At 39.5% G+C, this 25,371-nt stretch overlaps 2 protein-coding genes across 4 annotated transcripts; both read left to right on the top strand.

The window, feature by feature from the left end:
* Positions 1-505: 505 nt before the first annotated feature.
* Positions 506-10,861, top strand: LOC311509552 (NACHT, LRR and PYD domains-containing protein 3-like; the record flags this gene model as incomplete). The annotated part of the gene is made up of 10 exons (XM_084574789.1): positions 506-573; positions 882-960; positions 1,104-1,329; positions 1,465-3,262; positions 3,362-3,535; positions 5,748-5,921; positions 6,758-6,934; positions 8,418-8,594; positions 9,162-9,335; positions 10,096-10,861. 10 exons carry the CDS (start codon positions 506-508, stop codon positions 10,112-10,114), a joined length of 3,066 nt encoding a protein of 1,021 aa, XP_084430915.1. The 3' UTR covers positions 10,115-10,861.
* A 1,580-nt stretch (positions 10,862-12,441) lies between these two features.
* LOC311509308 (NLR family CARD domain-containing protein 3-like) lies at positions 12,442-25,187 on the top strand. 3 transcript variants are annotated; one of them, XM_084574446.1, is made up of 15 exons: positions 12,442-14,241; positions 15,627-15,758; positions 15,869-15,997; positions 16,285-16,413; positions 16,637-16,765; positions 16,976-17,104; positions 17,326-17,454; positions 17,823-17,871; positions 18,015-18,246; positions 18,382-20,179; positions 20,284-20,457; positions 21,448-21,621; positions 22,356-22,529; positions 23,113-23,286; positions 24,326-25,187. In XM_084574446.1, exons 2-15 carry the CDS (start codon positions 15,670-15,672, stop codon positions 24,330-24,332), a joined length of 3,516 nt encoding a protein of 1,171 aa, XP_084430572.1. In that variant the 5' UTR covers positions 12,442-14,241; positions 15,627-15,669; the 3' UTR covers positions 24,333-25,187. The 3 variants fall into 3 exon arrangements, with proteins under 3 accessions (XP_084430572.1, XP_084430573.1, XP_084430571.1); XM_084574447.1 differs by having other exon boundaries at positions 23,191-23,286; XM_084574445.1 differs by lacking the exon at positions 24,326-25,187 and having other exon boundaries at positions 23,113-24,241.
* Positions 25,188-25,371: the final 184 nt, after the last annotated feature.

Below are 25,371 nucleotides of genomic sequence, written 5' to 3' on the forward strand. Positions count from 1 at the left end.
TGGACCTAAACCTGGACCTGAACCTGGACCTGAACCTGGACCTGAACGTGGACCTGGACCTGGACTTGGACCTGGACCTGGACCTGAACCCAGCTGTGTGTCTATGAGGAGTGATCGGTCAAAGGATGAATTTGTTGACTTTAAAAGAGAAGAATCCTCTGCTGTAAATGAGTAAGATGTAATATGAAACTACATTCAACACTGTGATTATTGGTACTTTTGTCCACACCCAGCTGTGATGTTGTGTAGTGCTATAGAGACATAATTCATCTCTCCTGCACTGTTCATGTTGTCAACATTGGTTGGATGCATTTATTCTGTATATCAAAAGCTTACACAAAGTTTATATATGTCAATGTTTTAATGTTCTTCAAAGTTTGTTGGTCTTTGACACATCTGTTCCTTTTAAAAGATAAAAACAGTCAATTACTCTTTGTCTACTAGGATCCACCAGAAACTGGGCTCATCTGAACCTGAACCTGAATCTGGGCCCAGGTGTGTGTCTATGAGGAGTGATCTGTCAAAGAAAGCCAACTTTGACTTTAAAGGACAAAAGCCCTTTGCTCTAAATAAGTAAGATATAAGTACAACTGGTCTTTTACATTTAAAACTAGAAGGAAACTGTTCAGGGTGCTGTCATTTTGTCTCCATGGTGCAATTGTTTGGAAACAGATGGAAAGCATTTTCTGTCTGAAAGATGAAGAACTCAGTAGTTAAAGAGATAGAGATACGTTATATGGACTTTCTGTGATCCTCAGTCATCAGGTTTAAAATTAATCACTGGTTTCACCTCTTTATAAATGTCACAGCAGAGTTTGTTCTGATCAGGACAATCATCTCAGAACAATCTTTAACTCACTGTTGTTTCTGTTTCTGTCCAGAGTGAAGCAGCAGAGCTCAGAGGTTCTCAGTGGTCAGCCTGTTTATCAACATCAAACACACCTGGACTCCATATTTAAGGTCTGTACATGGACGACAGCTACTTTCCGTCATCTCCATGCTGCTCTTTGTAGACCAGTGGACTGTCAGTCTGTCCAACATGGATCTGATGTTTATCTCCATGATTTCAGTCTGGTTGTCATTCATATAGTTTTCTGTTCCAGCTGCTGGAGGACAACATTGTCACTTTTGTGAAGAACGAGCTGAAGAAGATTCAGAGGGATCTGAGTCCAGATTACCCAGAATACTTAGAGAGTCAGAGGGAGGATGAGGAGGTGTTGGAGGGTGAGGATGAAAAGCAGAGGAGCAGCAGAGATGCATTTGTGAAGATCACACTGAATTTCCTGAGGAGAATGAAGCTGGAGGAGCTGGTTGATCGTCTTCAGAGCAGTAAGAGGATTTCTCTGAACACTGAACCTGATTAATAAATTAAACATTTACTAATGTCTCAAGAGATGAAACAAAAACAACAACTATATATTCAAAATAATTTATTCACTGATCTTATTTGTTGTATTTCTTCAGAACATGAAGCTGCAGTTTGTCAACGTAAAGTTAAATCTGCTCTGAAGGAGAAGTTCCAGTGTGTGTTTGAGGGGATTGCTAAAGCAGGAAACTCAACTCTTCTGAATGAGATCTACACAGAGCTCTACATCACAGAGGGAGAGACGACAGAGGTCAATGATGAACATGAGGTCAGACAGATTGAAACAGCATCCAGGAAACTAGACAGACCAGAAACAACCATCAGACCAGATGACATCTTTAAAGCCTCACCTGGAAGAAGTAAACCAATCAGAAGAGTGATGACAAAGGGAGTGGCTGGCATTGGGAAAACAGTCTTAACACAGAAGTTCACTCTGGACTGGGCTGAAGACAAAGCCAACCAGGACATCCTCTTCATATTTCCATTGACTTTCAGAGAGCTGAATGTGTTGAAAGAGAGAAAGTTCAGCTTGGTGGAACTTGTTCATCACTTTTTCACTGAAACCCAAGAAGCAGGAATCTGCAGCTTTGAAGAGTTCCAGGTTATGTTCATCTTTGACGGTCTGGATGAGTGTCGACTTCCTCTGGACTTCCACAACACTGAGATCCTGACTGATGTTACAGAGTCCACCTCAGTGGATGTGCTGCTGACAAACCTCATCAGGGGGAAACTGCTTCCCTCTGCTCACCTCTGGATAACCACACGACCTGCAGCAGCCAATCAGATCCCTCCTGAGTGTGTTGACATGGTGACAGAGGTCAGAGGGTTCACTGACCGCCAGAAGGAGGAGTACTTCAGGAAGAGATTCAGAGATGAGGAGCAGGCCAGCAGGATCATCTCCCACATCAAGACATCACGAAGCCTCCACATCATGTGTCACATCCCAGTCTTCTGCTGGATCTCTGCTACAGTTCTGGAGGATGTGTTGAAAACCAGAGAGAGAGGAGAGCTTCCCAAGACCCTGACTGAGATGTACATCCACTTCCTGGTGGTTCAGACCAAAGTGAAGAAGGTCAAGTATGATGGAGGATCTGAGACAGATTCACACTGGGATAAAAAGACCAGGAAGATGATTAAGTCTCTGGGAAAACTGGCTTTTGATCAGCTGCTGAAAGGAAACCTGATCTTCTATGAATCAGACCTGACAGAGTGTGGCATCGATATCAATGCAGCCTCAGTTTACTCAGGAGTGTTGACACAGATCTTTAAAGAGGAGAGTGGACTGTACCAGGACAAGGTGTTCTGCTTTGTCCATCTAAGTGTTCAGGAGTTTCTGGCTGCTCTACATGTTCATCAGACCTTCATCAAGTCTGCTGTCAATCTGCTGGAAGAACAACAAACAACTTCCTGTTTGTGTATAATGTTTAAAAAAAAAAATCTAAAACACCTTCACCAGAGTGCTGTGGACAAAGCTTTACAGAGTCCAAATGGACACCTGGACTTGTTCCTCCGCTTCCTCCTGGGTCTTTCACTGCAAACCAATCAGACTCTTCTACGAGGCCTAATGAAGCAGACAAATACCTCACAGACTAGTGTGGAAACAGTCCAGTACATCAAGGAGAAGCTCAATGAGAATCTGTCTGCAGAGAGAAGCATCAATCTGTTCCACTGTCTGAATGAACTGAATGATCGTTCTCTAGTGAAGGAGATCCAACAGTCCCTGAAATCAGGACGTCTCTCCACTGAAAAACTGTCTCCTGCTCAGTGGTCAGCTCTGGTCTTCATCTTACTGTCAACAGAAAATGATCTGGACGAGTTTGACCTGAAGAAATACTTTGCTTCAGAGGAAGCTCTTCTGAAGCTGCTGCCAGTGGTCAAAGCCTCCAACAAAGCTTTGTATGTAGAGAGAGAGTTTTAGTCATTAATAGATACACAGAAATCTTTCAATAAAGGAAAATAAAAGTCTGAATTGTCCTTTGTCCTTCATTTCTGCAGACTGAGTGGCTGTAACCTCTCAAAAAGAAGCTGTGAAGCTCTGTCCTCACTTCTCAGCCCCCAGCCCTCTAATCTGACAGAACTGGACCTGAGTAACAACAACCTGCAAAATTCAGGCGTGGAGCAGCTATGCACTGGACTGAAGAGTCCAAACTGTAATCTGGAGACTCTGAGGTCAGTTAATTGGGTGTTGTTGTTTTTTTATTTTAGTTTTTATTTATTTTATTATCAGATGTATGAACAATGAAAATCCTGTTTATTTTACAGAGAAACATGTTTAAATTTAAACACATTTAAACTGTAGTTTTTGCAGAAAGAGATAGAAACAAATATTCAGTATTTGTTTGTTCCAACACTTAAAGTCATGCGATGTTGTAGAAACTGAAATGTTTAAATCCAAGATGCCACCATTTAATTTTACTGCTTATAAATTGTGAAGTTGATCAATCAGTTCTTCAGTCAACAGAAAATCCAGCAGCATCAGTTCAGACAGTTGATTAATAGTTGAAGTCATTGATCAGGGAGCAATGTCAAACAGTTTCTTCTTCCAGTTTCTAATGAGTTTCTTCTTTTCTCTGGTTTTTGTCATTTTAAACTGAATATCTTGGTCAGAAAACAGTTTGAAGACGTGACCTTGTCCTCTGAAAGCTCTGATGGACACTTTATATTTGATTTGGATTTGTTTTGATAACTAATTAAACTATTGTAAAGGTAAATGACAGATGATTCAATAATGTAATGTATTTTCATGTTTATTCCTAATTTAAATTTCTCCATCATAACATGAACATATTTTAGAGTCTTGATCATCATTTTATCAACATTTCCATATTTTGTGTTTTTCTGAACTTTGTGTAGACAGTGAAATAAATGTCAGAGGGTTTTTACTTGTGTTTGTCGGTCAACATGAGTTTGTATAGATGGATCCACTGGTACAGCTGTCACAGTTTCAAAGCTGAACTCATTACGTCTTTATTGAAGCAGCAGCTTGATGTCAGTGATGAAGCTGCTTCCTGTTGGTTTAGATGTTTAGAGTTTCTGTTTTCTAAACTTGTACTTTCTGAACCTTCTTCAGCTCTGAACAGATGATGAAACACTGAATGATTTCAAGCTGGAACTTTGTCTTCTGAACTAACATCTTTTATTCTTTTTTCAGATTGAAGGACTCCCATTTGTCAGAGATCAGCTGTTATTCTCTGGTCACAGCTCTGAAGTCCAACCCCTCCCATCTGAAACATCTGGACCTGAGTCAGAACAACCTGCAGGATTCAGGAGTGAAGCATCTGTGTGCTTTTCTGAAGAGTCCAGACTGTAGATTGGAGACTCTGAGGTCAGACATCATGTTTTGTTTGTGTGCTCAGATTAATATGATGTGAAAATTGTGTTGACACTAATCTACATACACCAGGCTGATATTCTACTGATCCACACTGAGGATCTTCATGGTAAAGTCAGTTTTCTTCTTCTGTGGTTTAGTTCATTGAATGCAGCAGTCACATTTAAAAACTTCATAGAAGAAGAAAAATCCTCCACTGGCTGATTCACTTTGAAACTCTCACACACTCGATTTTCACCTTCAGCTTAATTTGCGGTACCGCGGCACATTGAGTACGTATGTACGGCGTATGGGAAAACGATATTGATACACTGCATAGTTTGACCATTGATTAATTGTTGAAGTCATTTATCAGAGAGAAATGTCAGACATTTTTTTTATGCCAGTTTCTAATCGGTTTTATCTTTTCTCTGGTTTCTCTCATTTTAAACTGAATATCTTTGGATTGAAGAGCGTTGGTCAGAAATCAATTTGAAGATGTCACCTTGTCCTCTGAAAACTCTGATGGACACTTTACACTATATTTGATTTGGATTTGGTTTGATCACTAATGAAACTACTGTAAAGATTAATGACAGATGAATCAATAATGAAATGTATTTTCATGTTTATTCCTAATTTAAATTTCTCCATCATAACATGAACATGTTTTAGAGTCTTGATCATCATTTTATCAACATTTCCATATTTGGTGTTTGTCCGAACTTTGAGTAGAAAGTGAAATAAATATCAGAGGGTTTTTACTTGTGTTTGATCGTCAACATGAGTTTGTATAGATGGATCCACTGGTGGAGCTGTCAGAGTTTCAGAGCTGAAGTCACTACATCTTTATTGAAGCAGCTTGTTGTCATTAATATTATTGAGAGCACCTTTTCTTTGGTTCTATTTGATTGATTGAAGCTGCTTCCTGCTGGTTCAGATGTTTGGAGTTTCTGTTTTTTAAACTTGTACTTTCTGAACCTTCTTCACTGCTGAACAGATTATGAAACACTTAATGATTTCAAGATGGAACTTTGTCTGCTAAACTAACATCTTTTATTCTTCATTCAGATTGATTGACTCACATTTGTCAGAGATCAGCTGTGATTCTCTGGTCTCAGCTCTGAAGTCCAACCCCTCCCATCTCAAAAATCTGGACCTGAGTCAGAACAACCTGAAGGATTCAGGAGTGAAGCATCTGTGTGGTTTTCTGGAGAGTCCAGACTGTAGACTGGAGACTCTGAGGTCAGACATCATGTTTTATTTGTGTGCATGTTTGTTCCAACATGAAGGCACTTGATGTTTTAGAAACGGCAATATGTAAATCCAAGATGAAACAATTTCATTTTACTGCTGATCAAATGTGAAATTGATCAATCAAGTCTTCAATCAACAGAAAATCCAGCAGCATCAGTTCAGACAGTTGATTAATTGTTGAAGTCATTGATCAGGGAGCAATGTCAAACAGTTTCTTCTTCCAATTTCCAGTGAGTTTCTTCTTTTCTCTGGTTTCTCTCATTTCAAACTGAATATCTTTGGATATTTGACCGTTGGTCAGAAATCAGTTTGAAGACGTCACCTTGTCCTCTGAAAACTCTGATGGACACTTTATATTTGATCAATAATGAAATGTATTTTCATGTTTAGTCCTAATTTAAATGTCTCCATCATAACATGAACATATTTTAGAGTTTTGATCATCGTTTTATCAACATTTCCATATTTGGTGTTTTTCTGAACTTTGAGTAGACAGTGAAATAAATGTCAGAGGATTTTTACTTGTGTTTGTTGGTCAACATGAGTTTGTATAGATGAATCCACTGGTGGAGCTGTCAGAGTTTCAGAGCTGAAGTCACAACATCTTTATTGAAGCAGCAGCTTATTGTCATTAATATTAATGAGAACTCTTTTTCTTTTGTTGTATTTGACTGACTGAAGCTGCTTCCTGTTGGTTCAGATGTTTAGAGTTTCTAAATTTGTACTTTCTGAACCTTCTTCAGCGTTGAAGAGGTGATGACACGCTGAATGATTTTAAGCGGGAACTTTATCTTCTAAACTAACATCTTTTATTCTGTATTCAGTTTGATTCGTTGCAGCTTGACAGGGTTCAGCTGTATTTCTCTGGTCTCAGCTCTGAAGTCCAACCCCTCCCATCTGAAACATCTGGACCTGAGCGAAAACATCAACCTGCAGGATTCAGGAGTGAAGCATCTGTGTGGTTTTCTGGAGAGTCCAGACTGTAGACTGGAGACTCTGAGGTCAGACATCATGTTTTATTTGTTTGCTCAGATTAATATGACGTGAAAGTTGTGTTGACACTAATCTACAGACATCAGGCTGATATTCTACTGATCCACACTAGGGTTGGGCGGTATGAGCAAAATCTTATATCACGGTATGAGTAATTTCATATCACGGTAACGGTATATATCGCGGTATGGTTTTTTTCGCCTGTAAATTCAATTAATGGCTTAAAATAACCATACTGTCGCATTTGATCATTTGCCTCTTTTATTTACCATAACATTATCTTAAAGAAAATATAATAATATAATACTGCTTCGCATGTTTTAACTTTAAGCGGTGGAAGAGGTTACCGGTGTTTCCACCTCCAGCAGCAACAGTCACGCGACACTCTTTGCAGAGTATCACTTTTTGTTCATTGTCAGATTTTCTAAATCTGAAAAAGTTCCACACCCCTTTTCGGAACGAGTTCCTCCTCCTCTTCGTCATGGGTGGGTCAGGCTGCCTCCGTTTCCTCATGATGTTCACTCTCCGCCTCCGCCATGATTGTTATCACTTAGGTAAAGCCAGAGAATGTCTAATAAGGGGAGAAGTTCCACTCTCAGTGAACTTCCGGCTTCTAAACTGTTCGTTACAATGGGACTTAATAGAGAGTGGCGAGGCTCTCCGTAGACGGGCTCTGGTAAAGCTGTTTCTTCTTCGTCGTGCTCCTGCAACCACAGTAAGCAGTCTGCTGCAATGCCTACAGTGCCCCGTGTGTTGAGGTGGTGTAATTACAGTGACTCAGAGATGCCGCAGACATCTGCTCTTTCTCCGGTATAAATGGTATTGCAAAATCTCTACCGGTAGACACTTTTATACCGTCACACGGTATAATACCGTCATACCGCCCAACCCTAATCCACACTGAGGATCTTCAAGGTAATGTCTGTATTCTTCTTCTGTGGTTTAGTCCATTGACTGTGGCAAAGTCATATTGAACTACATGTTTAAAAAATGAAATAAGACTAGAAATCTTCTACTGGATCACTCACTCTAACACAACAGATTTTCACCTTCATTTTTGCGTAATGTCCAATCATATATTGGTTTTATTGATAAAGGTGTCTTTTGTTTATTATACTTCCGTCTATAAAATATCACAAATAGTGAAACGCATGGATAAAATAAATGTCAGAGGGTTTTTACTTGTTTTTGTTGTCAACATGAAGTTTGTATAGATGGATCCACTGGTGGAGCTGTCAGAGTTTCAGAGCTGAAGTCATTATGTTTTTATTAAAGCAGCAGCTTGTTGTCATTAATATTAATGAGAGCTCTTTTTCTATTGTTCTATTTGACTGATTGAAGCTGCTTCATGTTGGTTCAGATGTTTCTATTTTCTAAACTTGTACTTTCTGAACCTTCTTCAGCTCTGAAGAGGTTATAAAGCACTGAATGATTTCAAGCTGGAACTTTGTCTTCTAAACTAACATCTAAACTTTTACTCTTTTTTTTCAGATTGAAGGACTGCCATTTGTCAGAGATCAGCTGTAATTCTCTGGTCTCAGCTCTGAAGTCCAACCCCTCCCATCTGAAACATCTGGACCTGAGTTACAACTGCAAACTGAGGGATTCAGGAGTGAAGCATCTGTGTGGTTTTCTGGAGAGTCCAGACTGGAGACTGGAGACTCTGAGGTCAGACATCATGTTTTATTTGTGTGCTCAGATTAATATGATGTGAAAGTTGTGTTGACACTAATCTACAGACATCAGGCTGATATTCTACTGATCCACACTGAGGATCTTCATCGTAAAGTCTGTTTTTTGTCTTCTATAGTTTATTCCATTGACTGTGGCAGAGCATGTTGAGTGACACATTTAAAACCATAGAAGAAGAGAAATCCTCCACTTGAAGATTCACTATGAAACTATGACACATTTTATGTTCACCTTCAGTTTGACCTCATGTTTTTCAAATTTAAACCAGGACAACAACTAACTTATTTATTTTTAAATTATTGATGAAGCTGTCCATTATTGAAATACTTCAATCTTTCAATTGTCAATTATAGCAAAAAATTAAGGTGAATTTTGTTGAAACCCAAAAATATAGAGTGAAAGATAGAAAATATGGAAATCCTGACAGTGGACAAACTGGAAACATGTTTAGTGTTTCTGTTTGATCAGTGACTCAAACCATCATCACTTTGGTTTTTGATGTTTTGTACATGTCCTCTAAACATACATAGTTTCCTTTTTCAGACTGAGTAACTGCAGTTTGTCAAGGATCACCTGTGATTATCTGGTCTCGGCTCTGAAGTCCAACCCCTCCCATCTTAGAGAGCTGGACCTGAGTGGAAATAAGCTGCAGGATTCTGGTGTGAAGCCGCTGTCTGATCTTAAGGAGAGTCCAGACTGTAGACTGGAGACTCTGAGGTCAGTAGAGAGAATAAATGAGTTTATCTTATCTTGTACTTCTTTCCATGGTATTGTAGTAAACACAGTTAGAAAACAATATCCAGTGTTTCCTGTAAATCTGCAGTTGTTTCTCTCAGTGAAGCTGTGAGAGGAGAATGATGACAAACTTCAGGATTGGACAGAAATACAGAGACAGAGAGTGTTCTCTCACCTCAAAACTAAACAACTGATCAGTTTCATCTTTGTCACAGCTCTGAGATCAGTCTGACTGAAGCCTGTAAATCACAGAACCATCATTACATTTAGTAACCATGTGGTCTTTATACAGAGCAGAACCTCTGCTGAGGTCCAGTCATCACATCTGTATCTCTGTCATTAGTTTCATCAGATATCTTCAATGTTTATTAGTCAGCTGATGCTTTAGAAACACATGAGATGTTCATCAACACACTCAGACTCTTTATTTAAATGGAACAGCTGTAAATCCATCACTAAAGTGTTTGTGCGGTAATGAAGCGTTCATGACTCTCAGCAGTTTATTTCCTCTGTGGACTTGAGAGAAATCTGCAGAGGAAACAGACTTGATGCTAAAAGTCTCTGCAGGTCTGTGAGCTTCCAGCTCCAACACGTTAACATGAGAGCTGAAAGGAAGCTGGCTTAGCTCCACAGCTGCTCCAAAATCAAAATTTCTACATTTTCTCACACATACAATCAAACTGTCTTTGTCATGGATATGCGAATTCACAGCATCAAGAGTTGTTTCTCCTTCTCTCTACAGTTGGGAATCATTGTGGTAAACTGGATGGTGTGAGTTCAGAGAGGATGAGCTGAGTCCTGATGATCCAGAGAGGTTGAATCAGCAGCAGCTTGTGTGTAGAGAGACTCTGACTGGACCATGTTACTGGGAGGTGGAGTGAAGAGATTTAAGACTCTCAACAGAGCTGCACAAACTATTCTAATAGCATCGACAAGTAAAGATCAGTTCCTCTCCTGAATTATTTAGACACATTAATCAGTCAGCATCAGCAACCCTTTCTGTTATTTCTCATTGCTGATTGTCTATCATTATGTTCCAACTATATTCTAATGTGTGTCTTCACGTCTGTATTTACTGGAGTTTCCAGTTATTTTACTCCTTTTTCCCCAAAACATTTATTTCATTTGAAAAGAAGCATGTAGCAGTTTTTACATGGAGCTACTTATGTGCCATTGTCAGAGATGTAGATTAGAAAAAAAATTTGGCAGATTGTCACAATAGCAGACACTTTTCATCTATACATTGCTTTGGTGTACTTTACTCTTCACAGACCGGTTACAGAAACTTCATTTAAAAAATGTCTGCGAAACAAAATTAAGAGCTCTGCACCCTTCAGAAAAACTTAAAGGCAATGTTTTAATGTGAAAATAAAGGCAATTAATGGCACTTTTAGGTTTTCCATAAGGACCATTGCAAGTTGTTATATGGGTAAGTTGCTTCTTCTTATTTATCATGGACTGTACTTTTTGTTACATAAGCTTTTGATATATCTTTCAAAATATAGATTTTAATATAACTCATGCAGATCTGAAACAGGTTAATGTAAATTTTTGTCTGAACTTTGAAAAATGTTTTTCAGTTGTCACTGTTTGTAATTCTGGATTTTACAGAAACATTAATAAATCGGCTGATGTCCAGTTTGTTACCACAGTATGTCTGAGTCTCTGCTTTGAATTTAATGAATACCTGTTCAGACCTTGCATTAAGATCTGATCTGGGCAATCCGAACACACAAATGAATCCTGTATAGTTATAGTTATTTTTACAGTGTATGTCCTTGTAGCTATTTTACAGTGTTATTTTACAGTGTCTCCTAGTTATATTTAAACAGTACATCTTCTGTTTCCATTTTTTCCAGTATTTCTCTTATATCCAATTTTCATTAGTGCATGTCAAATTCCTTAATGGAGCCTCTCGTTGTAGCCATTTTTACAGTGCATCTTCTGGTTTCCAGATTTTTCAGTGAGATGAAAGTACTCAGAGACTTCACCTAAGTATCAGCGTATGCATAACAAAATGTTGACGTCAGTGGTCATTTGCGTTTTCTAATGGAACTCCTGATGAGGGGAGAATGAAGACTGTCATGTGTAAACATATTTATTCTTGAATGAACTTTTTAACACACAAGTCTATGCAAATGTGATGTATTCACAGTTTTCCCATTGTGAAAATGTGGAGGTCACTTTGTGGTTGTTGTGTTGAGCCACATTAATGTTTGTACTTGTTGTTTATTCATGACTCAGACGCCTCTTGATGGAGCATCCCTCCTGTGTTTTCCTGGCTCCACAAGGAAGGCGGTCTGAGCGAGGAGGAGATGGCCCCCACCTTCAACTGTGGCCTGGGGGTGGTGCTGGTGGTTGCTCCCCTCAAATTCTACAGCTGGACAGACAATTATAGATAAAAACCCAAGAACCGTACAGAAAAGCAGAAGATTAAAGTGGGCAAATAAAGCTGGTGAAAAGAAACGTCTACTGTGTTCATGCAGGAGCAGAAACTGTGGCGGTCCGTAACGTCAAACACAGCCTGCTGAATGCGGGGCCCGCCGCCGGTGGAGAGTCCGGGGTCTAGCAGAATGGCAGTTGCCACAGCAACAGCATCACGCCACACAAGAAGATAGTTGCTGTTATCTCTGGCACAGGTGTGTGTGTTTTGTCAATTTTCAAATAAGAGTTGCAGCTTCAGCATATCACAGAAGTTTTAACACTGAAACGTACGTATCAACTTCACCTGTTAACAGCACTTTCAAAATTTTCTGTTACCCCAGGCACCAACATGCAGGGCCTGATCGAGCAGGCCAAGCGTCCGTCCAGCTGAGCAGAGATTGTTGTGGTCATCTCCAACAGATCAGGAGTTCAGGGTCTGAAGACAGCATCTCTGGCTGGCATTCAGACACAGGTAAGACAGGTATTAAGACACGGGTCTTAAATCTGTCAAAGACCACTGTATAGTTCACTTGTGTTAAGACAGCTTGTTCTTTTTTAGGGCATGTCAGGTGCTTAAAAACCAGACTTGAGTAGCTTCTGGATATGAGATATAATCTGTGCAGGCTTTCTGGGATGAGGATAAAAACGTCTTAAGGAGGAAATAAAACTCTACTTTCTGTCTGACCCCGACCAGGTGGTGGACCACAAACTGTACGGGAGCCGCGCAGAGTTCGACGGCACCATCGACCGCATGCTGGAGGAATTCACACATTACACAGGTGTCAAGATGAGACGTCTGAATGTGTTGCTCTGATATTACAGGGAAGCTGCCCAACATCCATCCATCTCTGCTTCCATCATTCAAGGGGGTGAACACCCAGACGGAGGCTCTGCAGGCTGGAGTGCAGGTCACTGGCTGCACGGTCGAGTCATAGCAGTAACAAAGCTCTTTGGACTGTGACAAAGCGTTGCTTTCGATAGATTCTTCTAGGCAAAATTGTTGTTTTTGTTAGTGGACTCTGGTATCCAGTATCTACTCTAGGTAATCTGCTCTTGGTAATATCCTGATGATGGATAAGTACTTTGTGCAACCCTACTTCAAAGAACCCAAATTATTCCTTTAAGACCCTAAATGTCACAGGACATTCTGTTATTCTGTTCACTGACAGAGAGTATTTGTGCACAAACTGGCAGGTGTTCAAGTATTCTCATCTTGTCATCTAAATAGGATTCAGCAAATTTTTATTTTCATTTTTCAGAAGTGTCCAATCTAATGTACTATAAAATGACCATGAGATTGTGAGTTTCAACCTGAGGCAGTTTCAGAAATGGCTGCTGTCCGACACTCAGGGGAAAGACTGAAAAGCTCTATGAAAGACTAGAAAGGTGTGTGGTCTTATAACTGTTATAACTGTAGGCCAGGGGTGTCAAACTGATCTGTGAAAGGGCCACTGTGGCTGCAGGTTTTCATTCCAACCATGCAGCACCCATGCAGTGGGTGTGGCTGGCAAGTTTTTGTTCCAATCAAGCAAGAGGACACCTGAATTGACTGTGTGAAGGCAGTTCAGTTGATTGATTGAGCCAAGTCAGGTGTGCTGCTGCATGGTTGGAATGAAAACCTGCAGCCACAGTGGCCCTTTCACGGATCAGTTTGACACCTGTGCTGTAGGCTGTTAGAGGACTGAACGAGTTTGAATCAGAGTCATGAGACCGGTTAAAGTCTTTAAGTGACGCCTTAGTAACTTGTCTGACAGCATATTTTCATAATGAGATGAGTATTTGATCTGCACACGCCTCAAAACACAAGACAGTGCAGTTAAAACTAACTTTTGTTTTTAAATGAAGGATATGTTTGTTTTCCTGTTTTTGAGAATAGTTTTGACTTAACTACTCATTTTAGAATTGTGTACTATGAACATTTTATATTTTAGTGCAGTAGTTTGTGTTTATTTTAGTCATGAGGCGGTTTAGATCTGTTGTTTCAAACTGTAATATCAAGTTGTACTGTAAACCGAGATGAGATAACCTATGGACTCTGTTCATTTAATTCATATGTTCCTGTTTTTATGTGTTTGTAGGCAGACAAAGAAACTCTGAAGTGTCTAAACATGAGAATAGTCAAGATGTTGAAGTCCAGACGACGTGGATGCTTGACAACATCAGGTCTGTAACTGACACAAGCATTCAGCAGGACAAACTATCATCAGTCCTGACTCAGTCAAACCTGAACACACAAATATATTTTTAGATTCAGTGTGACTCATGCTATTTAAGAAGTTGATCTTTAAAATCACTTGCGCTGCTAGTCCTGTTGAACCCGTCCAACCTCTTCTTCCTCCATCATAGGTGGAGCCAGGTCTTGTTCCAGGAAGCAGCTATCTGTTTTAGTATTACCTAGTCTTTAGTGTCCAGGTGTTGAGGGGAGAGTCTTCTTCTTCTGCTCTTTGGACTCTTTGAATAAACTGTAAGTTTGATTTCTTTTAGACTATAACTTCACCTTCAGTAACTTTACTGTTTGTTTATGCTCTAAAATGTTTGTAGTTTATTTCTTATTTCATCACTCTTATGTTTTAAGATGAATCTACATTATTATTTGATTACTGATGATCAGTAAAATCACAAATAGTTAAGTATTTATAGTTTAAGTCCTAGATGTAAATACGGCATTGCTGCTATGTTCCTGTGACATGTTTGACACATATATGACACAGAAGGAGGTGGAGACGTTGACAGCATAGGACTAATTAGGCAGTCACAATATTTTAAGTTCTGTGTCACTCCACCATTACAATAATGTCAGATGTTTTTGTGTTTTTTTTTGTTTTTGTTTTTTTTGGTTCTGAAAGACAACTTAAAAATGTTGTCTATGCGGACGATCTGTATGTTTTCAAGTATTTTTGTTTGGTACAGACCACAAAGTATTTTCTTTGCAAGTTTAACACATGTATTGTTTGATATATAGACTGTTAATAATATTCCACTAATATGTGTTCATTTAATTTGTTTCATGTTGAAAATATAAAATTTGACGTTGTCATTGTGGAACCATATTTAGAGGCCAGTTTCTGCCAGATGAAAACAGTTCTGGTCTTCAATCTGCTCAGATCCTCACAGAAGTCTGTTGGGAGTTAGGCATAATAATTTATTTTCTGCCATTTTGTGTTGATGTCTGTTACCATCGTCCGTGGAGTAGGTTGATGATCATCAGGTGAACATAGAGTGGTTGTTTCTGTGTAGCTCCACTTTCTGATGACTGGAGGAAGATTTTCCTGAATCAGTCTGTGGAGGAGGTGGAGAGGAGCCGCTGATCTCCCGCTGTCTGAGCCACTAAATGAGGCCTGAGCTCTTCAGACAGACGCTGGAGAACAGATCAGACTTTCTGTGTCATTATATTCACACTGCAGAGCTGAGTGATCAGAGGGCTTTAATAAATATACATGTTGGTGTAGATATAAAACATTATTAAGTATTATTTGGAATTTATAGAATTTATTAATAAGATAGAATCAGAATTTTAATTTTGACAGTTTTCTTCTTCAGCTCTTTGGACTGTTTGAATGAAGTTTGGTTTGTTTCAGACTTTAACTTTGTCTTCAATAACCGTTTCTGATCTATTATGTTTATAAGAGATGTCCAAAGTCCAAGATGAAGTTGTAAAGTTGGTACCTGTGGACTGATAGTAGAAGAACAGCAGCTGATTGTAGAATCTCTGTCTCTGCTGTCTGACTTCATTCACTGACACTGATATGAAACGGAAAATAAGAACCAGTCACTGGAGGAGCAGCTGAAATCATGTCATGGATGATTTTCAGTTGATGTTCAGGTGAATGATTTGTGTTTCCTCTGCAGATGAAAGTAGAAAGTGTGTGTGAGCTGATGTGAATCCAGCAGCATGGATCAGTGTGAGGACAGAGAGGAGGGAGTCCCTCCCTTTAAAACCACTCTGAGTGGGGAACATGAGAACCAGACCAAAGATCAGAGGTGAGATGAACATCTGTAACTGTCCATGACTCTTCTCCATGTCAGAGCTCAACTCTCAGATCACTGCTCCTTTATTATTATCACTCAAATCTTTCTGTGTTGTGTTGAAGAACAAAGCAGGAGCACAGTCCAGACTCTGCTGAACCTGAACCTGAACCCAGCTGCGTGTCTATGAGGAGTGATCGGTCAAAGGGTCTCTCCTTTGACTTTAAAAGAGAAGAACTCCCTGCTGTAAATGAGTAAGATATAAATGAATATAATATAAAACTACATTCAACATTGTGATTATTGGTACTTTTGTCCACACCCAGCTGTGATGTTGTGTGGTGCTATAGAGCCATAATTTGTCTCTCCTGCACAGACTGTTCATGTTGTCAGCATCGGCTGGATGTATTTATTCTGTATATCAAAAGCTTACTCTAAGTTTATATAGGTTAATGTATTAATGTTCTTCAAAGTTTGTTGGTCTTAGACACATCTATTCCTTTTAAAAGTTGAAAACAGTCAATTACTCTTTGTCTACTAGGATCCACCAGAAACTAGGCTCACCTGAACCTGAACCAGAATCTGGGCCCAGCTGTGTGTCTATGAGGAGTGATCTGTCAAAGAAAGCCTACTTTGACTTTAAAAGAGAAGAATCCTCTGCTGTAAATAAGTAAGATATAAGTGATTGTAATATGAAACCATATTCAACATAATAGTCAGGGATACTTCTGACCATAATCATGATTCGTCTTTCCTGTGGAAGTTCATGTTGTCATCATTGGCGGGTGGTAGTTATTAAACATCTGCGATAAATGTCCTTCAAAGTTTCTTTGTCTTTGGTACATTTAATACATTTGAAATAATGATAACAGTGAATGCTTTCTCTTTACCAGGATCCACCTGAAACCAGACTCACCTGAACCTGAACCAGAATCTGGGCCCAGCTGTGTGTCGATGAGGAGTGATCTGTCAATGAAAGCCTACTTTGACTTTAAAAGAGAAGAATCCTCTGCTGTAAACAAGTAAGATATAAGTGATTGTAATATGAAACCATTTTCAACATAATAGTCAGCGATACTTCTGACCATAATCATGATCCGTCTCTCCTGTGGAAGTTCATGTTGTCATCGTTGGCTGGTCGTAGTTATTAAATATCTGTGATAAATGTCCTTCAAAGTTTCTTTGTCTTTGGTACATTTAATGATAACAGTGAATGGCTTTCTCTTTACCAGGATCCACCAGAAACCGAACTCATCTGAACCTGAACCAGAATCTGGGCATAGCTGTGTGTCTATGAGGAGTGATCTGTCAAAGAAAGCCTACTTTGACTTTAAAAGAGAAGAATCCTCTGCTGTAAATAAGTAAGATATAAGTGATTGTAATATGAAACCATATTCAACATAATAGTCAGCGATACTTCTGACCATAATCATGATCCGTCTCTCCTGTGGAAGTTCATGTTGTCACCGTTGGCTGGTGGTAGTTATTAAATATCTGTGATGAACGTCCTTCAAAGTTTCTTTGTCTTTGGTACATTTCATACATTTGAAATAATAACAGTGAATGGCGTTCTCTTTACCAGGATCCACCAGAAACCAGACTCACCTGAACCTGAACCAGAATCTGGGCCCAGATGTGTGTATAGGAGGAATGATTGGTCAAAGAAAGCCTTCTTCAACGTTAAAGGACAAAAACCCTCTGTTCTAAATAAGTAAGATATAAATACAACTGGTCTTTTGTGTCTGACATTTTTGTGTTAGACATCACACGGTTAACTAGAAGGAAACTGTTTAGGCTGCTGTCATTTTGTCCCCATGGTCAAGTGATGCTGGTGCAGTTGTTTGGAAACAGATGGAAACCATTTTCTGTCTGAAAGATGAAGATCTCAGTAGTTAAAGAGACACAGTAAACAAATGGTCTGAGAGATGCGTTATGTGGACTTTCTGTGATCCTCAGTCATCAAGTTCAGAATGAATCACTTGTTTCACCTCTTTATAAATGTCACAGTAGAGTTTATTCTGATCAGGACGATCACCACAGAACAATCTTTAACTCACTGTTGTTTCTGTTTCTGTCCAGACTGAAGCAGCAGACACAGCATCAAAGACACTTGGACTCCATATTTAAGGTCTGTACATGGACAACAACTAATTTCCATCATCTCTATGCTGCTCTTTGTAGACCAGTGGACTGTCAGCCTGTCCAACATGGATCTGATGTTTGTCTCCATGATTTCAGTCTGGTTGTCATTCATATAGTTTTCTGTTCCAGCTGCTGGAGGACAACATTGTCACTTTTGTGAAGAACGAGCTAAAGAAGATCCACAAAGTTCTCAATCCAGATTACCCAGAATGCTTAGAGAGTCAGAGGGAGGATGAGGAGGGTTTAGAGGGTGAGGATGAAGAGCAGAGGAGGAGGAGCAGCAGAGATGCATTTATGGAGATCACACTGACCTTCCTGAGGAGAATGAAGCAGGAGGAGCTGGCTGATCGTCTGCAGATCAGTAAGAGGATTTCTCTGAGCATTGAACCTGATGAATTAATTAAACATTTACTAATGTCTCATGGGATGAAACAAATATAACAAATACATATTCAAAATAATTTATTCACTGATCTCATTTGTTGTACTTATTCAGAACATGAAATTGCAGTTTGTCAGCGTGAACTTAAATCTACTCTGAAGGAGAAGTTCCAGTGTGTGTTTGAGGGGATTGCTAAAGCAGGAAACTCAACTCTTCTGAATGAGATCTACACAGAGCTCTACATCACAGAGGGAGAGACTGCAGAGGTCAATGATGAACATGAGGTCAGACAGATTGAAACAGCATCCAGGAAACTAGACAGACCAGAAACAACCATCAGACCAGAAGACATCTTTAAAGTCTCACCTGGAAGAGATAAACCAATCAGAAGAGTGATGACAAAGGGAGTGGCTGGCATTGGGAAAACAGTCTTAACACAGAAGTTCACTCTGGACTGGGCTGAAGACAAAGCCAACCAGGACATCCAGTTCATATTTCCATTGACTTTCAGAGAGCTGAATGTGTTGAAAGAGAGAAAGTTCAGCTTGGTGGAACTTGTTCAATACTTCTTCGCTGAAACCAAAGAAGCAGGAATCTTCAGGTTTGAAGAGTTCCAGGTTGTGTTCATCTTTGACGGTCTGGATGAGTGTCGACTTCCTCTGGACTTCCACAACACTGAGATTCTGACTGATGTTACAGAGTCCACCTCAGTGGATGTGCTGCTGACAAACCTCATCAGGGGGAAACTGCTTCCCTCTGCTCACCTCTGGATAACCACACGACCTGCAGCAGCCAATCAGATCCCTCCTGAGTGTGTTGACATGGTGACAGATGTCAGAGGGTTCACTGATCCCCAGAAGGAGGAGTACTTCAGGAAGAGATTCAGAGATGAGGAGCAGGCCAGCAGTATCATCTCCCACATCAAGACATCACGAAGCCTCCACATCATGTGTCACATCCCAGTCTTCTGCTGGATCTCTGCTACAGTTCTGGAGGATGTGTTGAAAACCAGAGAGGGAGGAGAGCTGCCCAAGACCCTGACTGAGATGTACATCCACTTCCTGGTGGTTCAGACCAAAGTGAAGAAGGTCAAGTATGATGGAGGATCTGAGACAGATCCACACTGGAGTCCAGAGACCAGGAAGATGATTGAGTCTCTGGGAAAACTGTCTTTTGATCAGCTGCAGAAAGGAAACCTGATCTTCTATGAATCAGACCTGACAGAGTGTGGCATCGATATCAGAGCAGCCTCAGTGTACTCAGGAGTGTTGACACAGATCTTTAAAGAGGAGAGAGGACTGTACCAAGACAAGGTGTTCTGCTTTGTCCATCTAAGCATTCAGGAGTTTCTGGCTGCTCTACATGTTCATCAAACCTTCATCAAGTCTGCTGTCAATCTGCTGGAAGAACAACAAACAACTTCCCGGACATCTATAACGTTTAACAAACCAAATCTAAAACATCTCCACCAGAGTGCTGTAGACAAGGCCTTACGGAGCCCAAATGGACACCTGGACTTGTTCCTCCGGTTCCTCCTGGGTCTTTCACTGGAGACCAGTCAGACTATTCTACGAGGCCTGATGAAGCAGACAAAAAGCTCTCAGACTAGTAAGGAAACAGTCCAATACATCAAGGAGAAGATCAGTGAGAATCTGTCTGCAGAGAGAAGCATCAATCTGTTCCACTGTCTGAATGAACTGAATGATCGTTCTCTAGTGGAGGAGATCCAGCAGTCCCTGAAATCAGGACATCTCTCCACAGATAAACTGTCTCCTATTCAGTGGTCAGCTCTGGTTTTCATCTTACTGTCATCAGAAATTAATCTGGACAAGTTTGACCTGAAGAAATACTCTGCTTCAGAGGAAGCTCTTCTGAGGCTGCTACCAGTGGCTAAAGCCTCCAACAAAGCTCTGTAAGTACAGAAAGAGAGTTTTAGTCATTAATAGATACACAGCAGTATTTCATTAAAGGAAAATAAAAGTCTGACTAGTTCTTTATCTATTATTGTCTCTGCAGACTCAGTGGCTGTAATCTCTCAAAAAGAAGCTGTGAAGCGCTGTCCTCAGTTCTCAGCTCCCAGTCCTCTAATCTGACAGAACTGGACCTGAGTAAAAACAACCTGCAGGATTCAGGAGTGGAGCAGCTGTGCACTGGACTGAAGAGTCCAAACTGTAGACTGGAGACTCTGAGGTCAGTTCATTGACTGATTTTTATTTTTGTTTTTATGTATTTTATTATCAGGCGTATGAAGAATGATCCTGTTTTTATCAGTTCACTTGTCAGGTTTGGTTGAAAAGGACACAAAGTCAGAACACTTCAGGTCTTTGTTTAATTCTCATCTATGGATGGGCTAACAGCCACGAACAGAGCACAATGCAATGCAAGTGGCAAACAAGCAAATAACACACAAAGAATACTTTGTTTTATAGCCAAACTTATCAGTGAAGGTTACTATCTACTTCAGCCTCTAGTTTTAATTATGAATTGGCACCATACCTTTAGATTTGGTCACAGATTAACAAGGCTACATGGTAGACATGAGGGTCCTATATGAGAGTCTCACATCCTCAAATTTCTTAAGAGTCAACTTAAGTTACGTGTTAACACTGTCTATAGTAGCGTCACATAATGCACTAAGTAAGAATTTTCCATTACACAGGGTTGAAAGTTAGAAAAGAGAAGACAAACAGTTGAATGAAGAAGCATCGTGTTCTTTAATATCAGCAGGTGTCTCCTCAGTGATCAGTCTGATCATAAATCAGATCAACTCCAGTTTTCACATGTTCATTTAAAGAGGTATTGTAGTCAGTAATCATTCTTTCTGTTCATACTGTCTGTGAAGAAATCTCCTTATAATCTGACTCCAATGTGACAAGATGGAGGACAAACTCTACAGTGTTCTGTGAATGAATGATTGTAAAGCTGATCTTAATCTAATCTTCTGCTGCAGCAGTCTGAGCTCCACAGATCCAGTCAGTATCTTTGTGAGTTCACTGTTTCCTGCTGAGCTCCAGTTAAGGGACAGACACTCAAAGACAGAACTTTGTTCGACAACAAATTGATTAGTGCCACAGTGTCAGACTGCTGAAGCTTCATGTTGGTATCAATGATCCACAATAATTAGGACATAGTTCAGCTGCACATTTAAAACTTGAACACACCTTATCATTCCTTATTCAGGTTGATTGACTGCAGGTTGACACAGATCAGCTGTGATTATCTGGCCTCAGCTCTGAAATCCAACCCCTGCCATCTGAAACATCTGGACCTGAGTCAAAACAACCTGCAGGATTCAGGCGTGAAGCATCTGTGTGGTTTTCTGGAGAGTCCAGACTGGAGACTGGAGACTCTGAGGTCAGACATCATGTTTTATTTGTGTCCTGAGATTCTATTAAGGTGGCCCCTCCAAATGTCTAAATTTGCTTAAAACCAAAAATAGTCAGTTTACTGTGATAGAAAACAGAACATCCCCAAAACCTACTAAAATCTACTAGTACACTGAAAGCCACAATCTACTTCTCGACTGGGTTAATGGAGAATGCTAATCATTTCTACAAACTGTAAGGTGGACCAACCAGAAGATCCGAAAAACTCCTGTTCAAATGTTTGAACTGAAACACGTTTAAATTGTAGTTTTTACACTAAGAGGCTGAAACAAATATTCTGTATCTGTTTGTTTTAACAATTGAAGTCATGTGAACTCTGATGGACACTTTACACTATATTTGATTTGGATTTGGTTTGATAACTAATGAAACTATTGTGAAGATAAATGAGAGATGAATCAATAACAAAATGTATTTTCATGTTTAGTCCTAATTTAAATGTCTCCATCATAACATGAACATATTTTAGAGTCTTGATCATCATTTTATCAACATTTCCATATTTGTTTTTTTTTTTCCGAACTTTGAGTAGAAAGTGAAATAAATGTCAGAGTGTTTTTCGTTGTGTTTGTTGGTCAACATGAGTTTGTATAGATTAATCCACTGGTGGATGTGTCAGAGTTTCAGAGCTGAAGTCACTACATCTTTATTGAAGCAGCAGCTTGTTCTCATTAATACTAACATCTTTTATTCTTTATTCAGATTGAGTTACTGCACTTTGTCAGAGATCAGCTGTCATTCTTTGGTCTCAGCTCTGAAGTCCAACCCCTCCCATCTGAAACATCTGGAGCTGAGTCTCAACAACCTGCAGGATTCAGGAGTGAAGCATCTGTGTGGTTTTCTGGAGAGTCCAGACTGTAGACTGGAGACTCTGAGGTCAGGCATCATGTTTTATTTGTGTGCTCAGATTAATATGATGTGAAAGATGTGTTGACATTAATCTACAGACATCAGGCTGATATTTTACTGATCCACAGTTAGGATCTTCATGGTAATGTCTGTTTTCTTCTTTTGTGGTTTAGTACATTGACTACGGCAGAGTCATGTTGAGCTACACATTTGAAACCATTGAAGAAGAAAAATCTTCCACTGGATGATTCACTCTGAAACTAAGACGCACTTTATGTTCACTTTCAGTGTCACATCATGTTTTCCAAATTTAAACCAGGACAGCAACTAAAACGTCTTTGAATTTATTGATGAAGCTATTTATTATTGAAATTCTTCAGACTTTTAATTGTCAATAATTGTGAAAAATGTTGATCCCACAATGTGTCAGGAGTTCAAGGTGACGTCTTCAAATGTCTCACATGTGTCATGTCGCATCAACCCAAAAATATTTAGAGTGAAAGATAGAATAAAGCAAATCTTGACATTGGACAAACTGGAAAAACCTTCATCACTTTGGTTTTTGACGTTTTGTACGTGTCCTTCAAACATACATATTTTCCTTTTTCAGACTGAGTTGCTGCATTTTGTCAAAGATCAGCTGTGATTCTCTGGTCTCAGCTCTGAATTTCAACCCCTCCCATCTCAGAGAGCTGAACCTGAGTGGAAACAAGCTTCAGGATTCTGATGTGAAGCAGCTGTCTGATCTTAAGGAGAGTCCAGACTGTAGACTGGAAACTCTGAGGTTAGTAGAGGGAATAAATAAAGGATTAGTTTATCTTATCTTGTTCTTCTTTCCATAGCATTGTAGAAAATGCAATTAGAAAAAAATATCCAGTATCTCCTGAAAGACCTGCAAATCTCAGCTCTGAATTTCCTCAGTAAAGCTGTGAGAGGACAAACTTCAGGACTGGACAGAAAGACAGAGACAACAGTCAGCCAGTCAGATCATCCTGAAGCTTGTTGTGTTCATGTTTTCAGGAAATAAATCTGGATTGCACCTGACAGCCTTACTAGATGAATAGAGACAGTGGTCCTCATTCATCAAATCTGATCTCAGACTGTTTGTTCTCTCACCTCAAAACTAAACAACTGATCAGTTTCATCTTTGTCACCGCTCTGAGATCAGTCTGACTGAAGCCTGTGAATCATAGAACCATCATTACATTTAGTAACCATGTGGTCTTTATACAGAGCAGAATCTCTGCCGAGGTCCAGTCATCACATCTGTATCTCTGTCATTAGTTTCATCAGATATCTTAAATGTTTATTAGTCAGCTGATGCTTCAGAAACACATGCTATGTTCATCAACACACTCAGACTCTTTATTTAAATGGAACAGCTGTAAATCCATCACTAAAGTGTTTGTGCAGTAATGAAGCGTTCATGACTCTCAGCAGTTTATTTCCTCTGTGGACTTGAGAGAAATCTGCAGAGGAAACAGACTTGATGCTAAAAGTCTGTGAGCTTCCAGCTACAACACGTTAACATGAGAGCTGAAAGGAAGCTGGCTGAGCTCCACAGCTGCTCCAGAATCAGAGTCAAAATATGATTTATTTCTATGTATGTATGTTCACACACAAGGAATTTGTCTTGGTGTTTTGTGCAATTAACATAGTAGTAGTAGTTAAGTATATTTAATAGTAAAACTACCTATATATATTGTGCTTAAATGTAGAAATATTCGCAGCCTCAAGAATCCTATGAACTGTGAATATTCGTAGCTGCTGATGAAATGATTCTCCATAAAGACTTAGTCATGTTGTTGTTTTTCTCTCAACAGCTGGTAGTCTAGGCAAAAATGAAGGTGAACGTGATGATGTGTACTGAGAGAGGATGAGCTGAGTCCTGATGATCCAGAGAGGTTGAATCAGCAGCAGCTCGTGTGTAGAGAGACTCTGACTGGACCATGTTACTGGGAGGTGGAGTGAAGAGATTTAAGATCCTCAACAGAGCTGCACAAACTATTCTAATAGCACCAACAAGTAAAGATCAGTCCCTCTCCTGAATTATTTAGACACATTATAAACCAGCATCAACAGTTAGAAAAACATAAAGGTAATGTTTTAATGTGAAATAGGGACAATTAATGGCACTTTTAGGTTTTCCATAAGGATTATTGCACGTTGTTATATGGTTTAGTTGCTTCTTCTCTTATTTATTATGTACTTTCTGTTATATAAGCTTTTGAAATGTCTCCAGAAAATATAGATTTTATTCTAACTTATGCAGATCTGAAACTTGTTAATGTAGATTTATGTCTGAACTTTGAAACAATGTTTTTCAGGTGTCACTGTTTGTAATTCTGGATTTTACAGAAACATTAATAAACCGGCTGATGTCCAGTTTGTTACCACAATATGTCTGAGTCTGGCCTTTGAATTTAATAAACACCTGCAGCATCACAGCAGCAGCAGAAACAAGAAGTTCATCTTCAGGTGATCATTTGCTTCATTAAATTCAATAACAGATCAGTCAGGATCTGACATAATGTTATTTAACTTAACTCTCAGCATATAAAAGAGCTTCCTGATGTATACTGGTCTCACTTATCTCCAAAGGTATTCATATTTTAGTGTAGTGGTCTTTTATGCTTCCTCGTTGAATTTCAGTGTTTTGCTTGATATGGCTGTCCTGTCTGAAACTTGTTGAACTTGTTGATTTCTCAGTGAACACAGTAGTGTCTATCCATTGTATCGCTGGTTTATTATATGTTGTATGTGGGTGCTAGCTGTAGTTCCTTGCTGTGACCGCCAGAGGGCAGTAAACACTCGTGAGTCTCTGCTGACATAATCTGTGTCGAGTCATTATTAGACTGATGAACATTAA

Source organism: Chelon labrosus (assembly GCF_963514085.1).
Source record: "Chelon labrosus genome assembly, chromosome: 24".
Lineage (NCBI taxonomy): Eukaryota > Metazoa > Chordata > Actinopteri > Mugiliformes > Mugilidae > Chelon > Chelon labrosus.

Coding starts and splice junctions, on each gene's coding strand:
- LOC311509308 (XM_084574445.1), top strand. CDS start 15,670: ATGGATCAGTGTGAGGACAGAGAGGAGGGAGTCCCTCCCTTTAAAACC. Junction 16,766..16,975: donor GAATCCTCTGCTGTAAACAA/GTAAGATATAAG, acceptor TCTCTTTACCAG/GATCCACCAGAAACCGAACT. Junction 21,622..22,355: donor TGGAGACTGGAGACTCTGAG/GTCAGACATCAT, acceptor TTCTTTATTCAG/ATTGAGTTACTGCACTTTGT.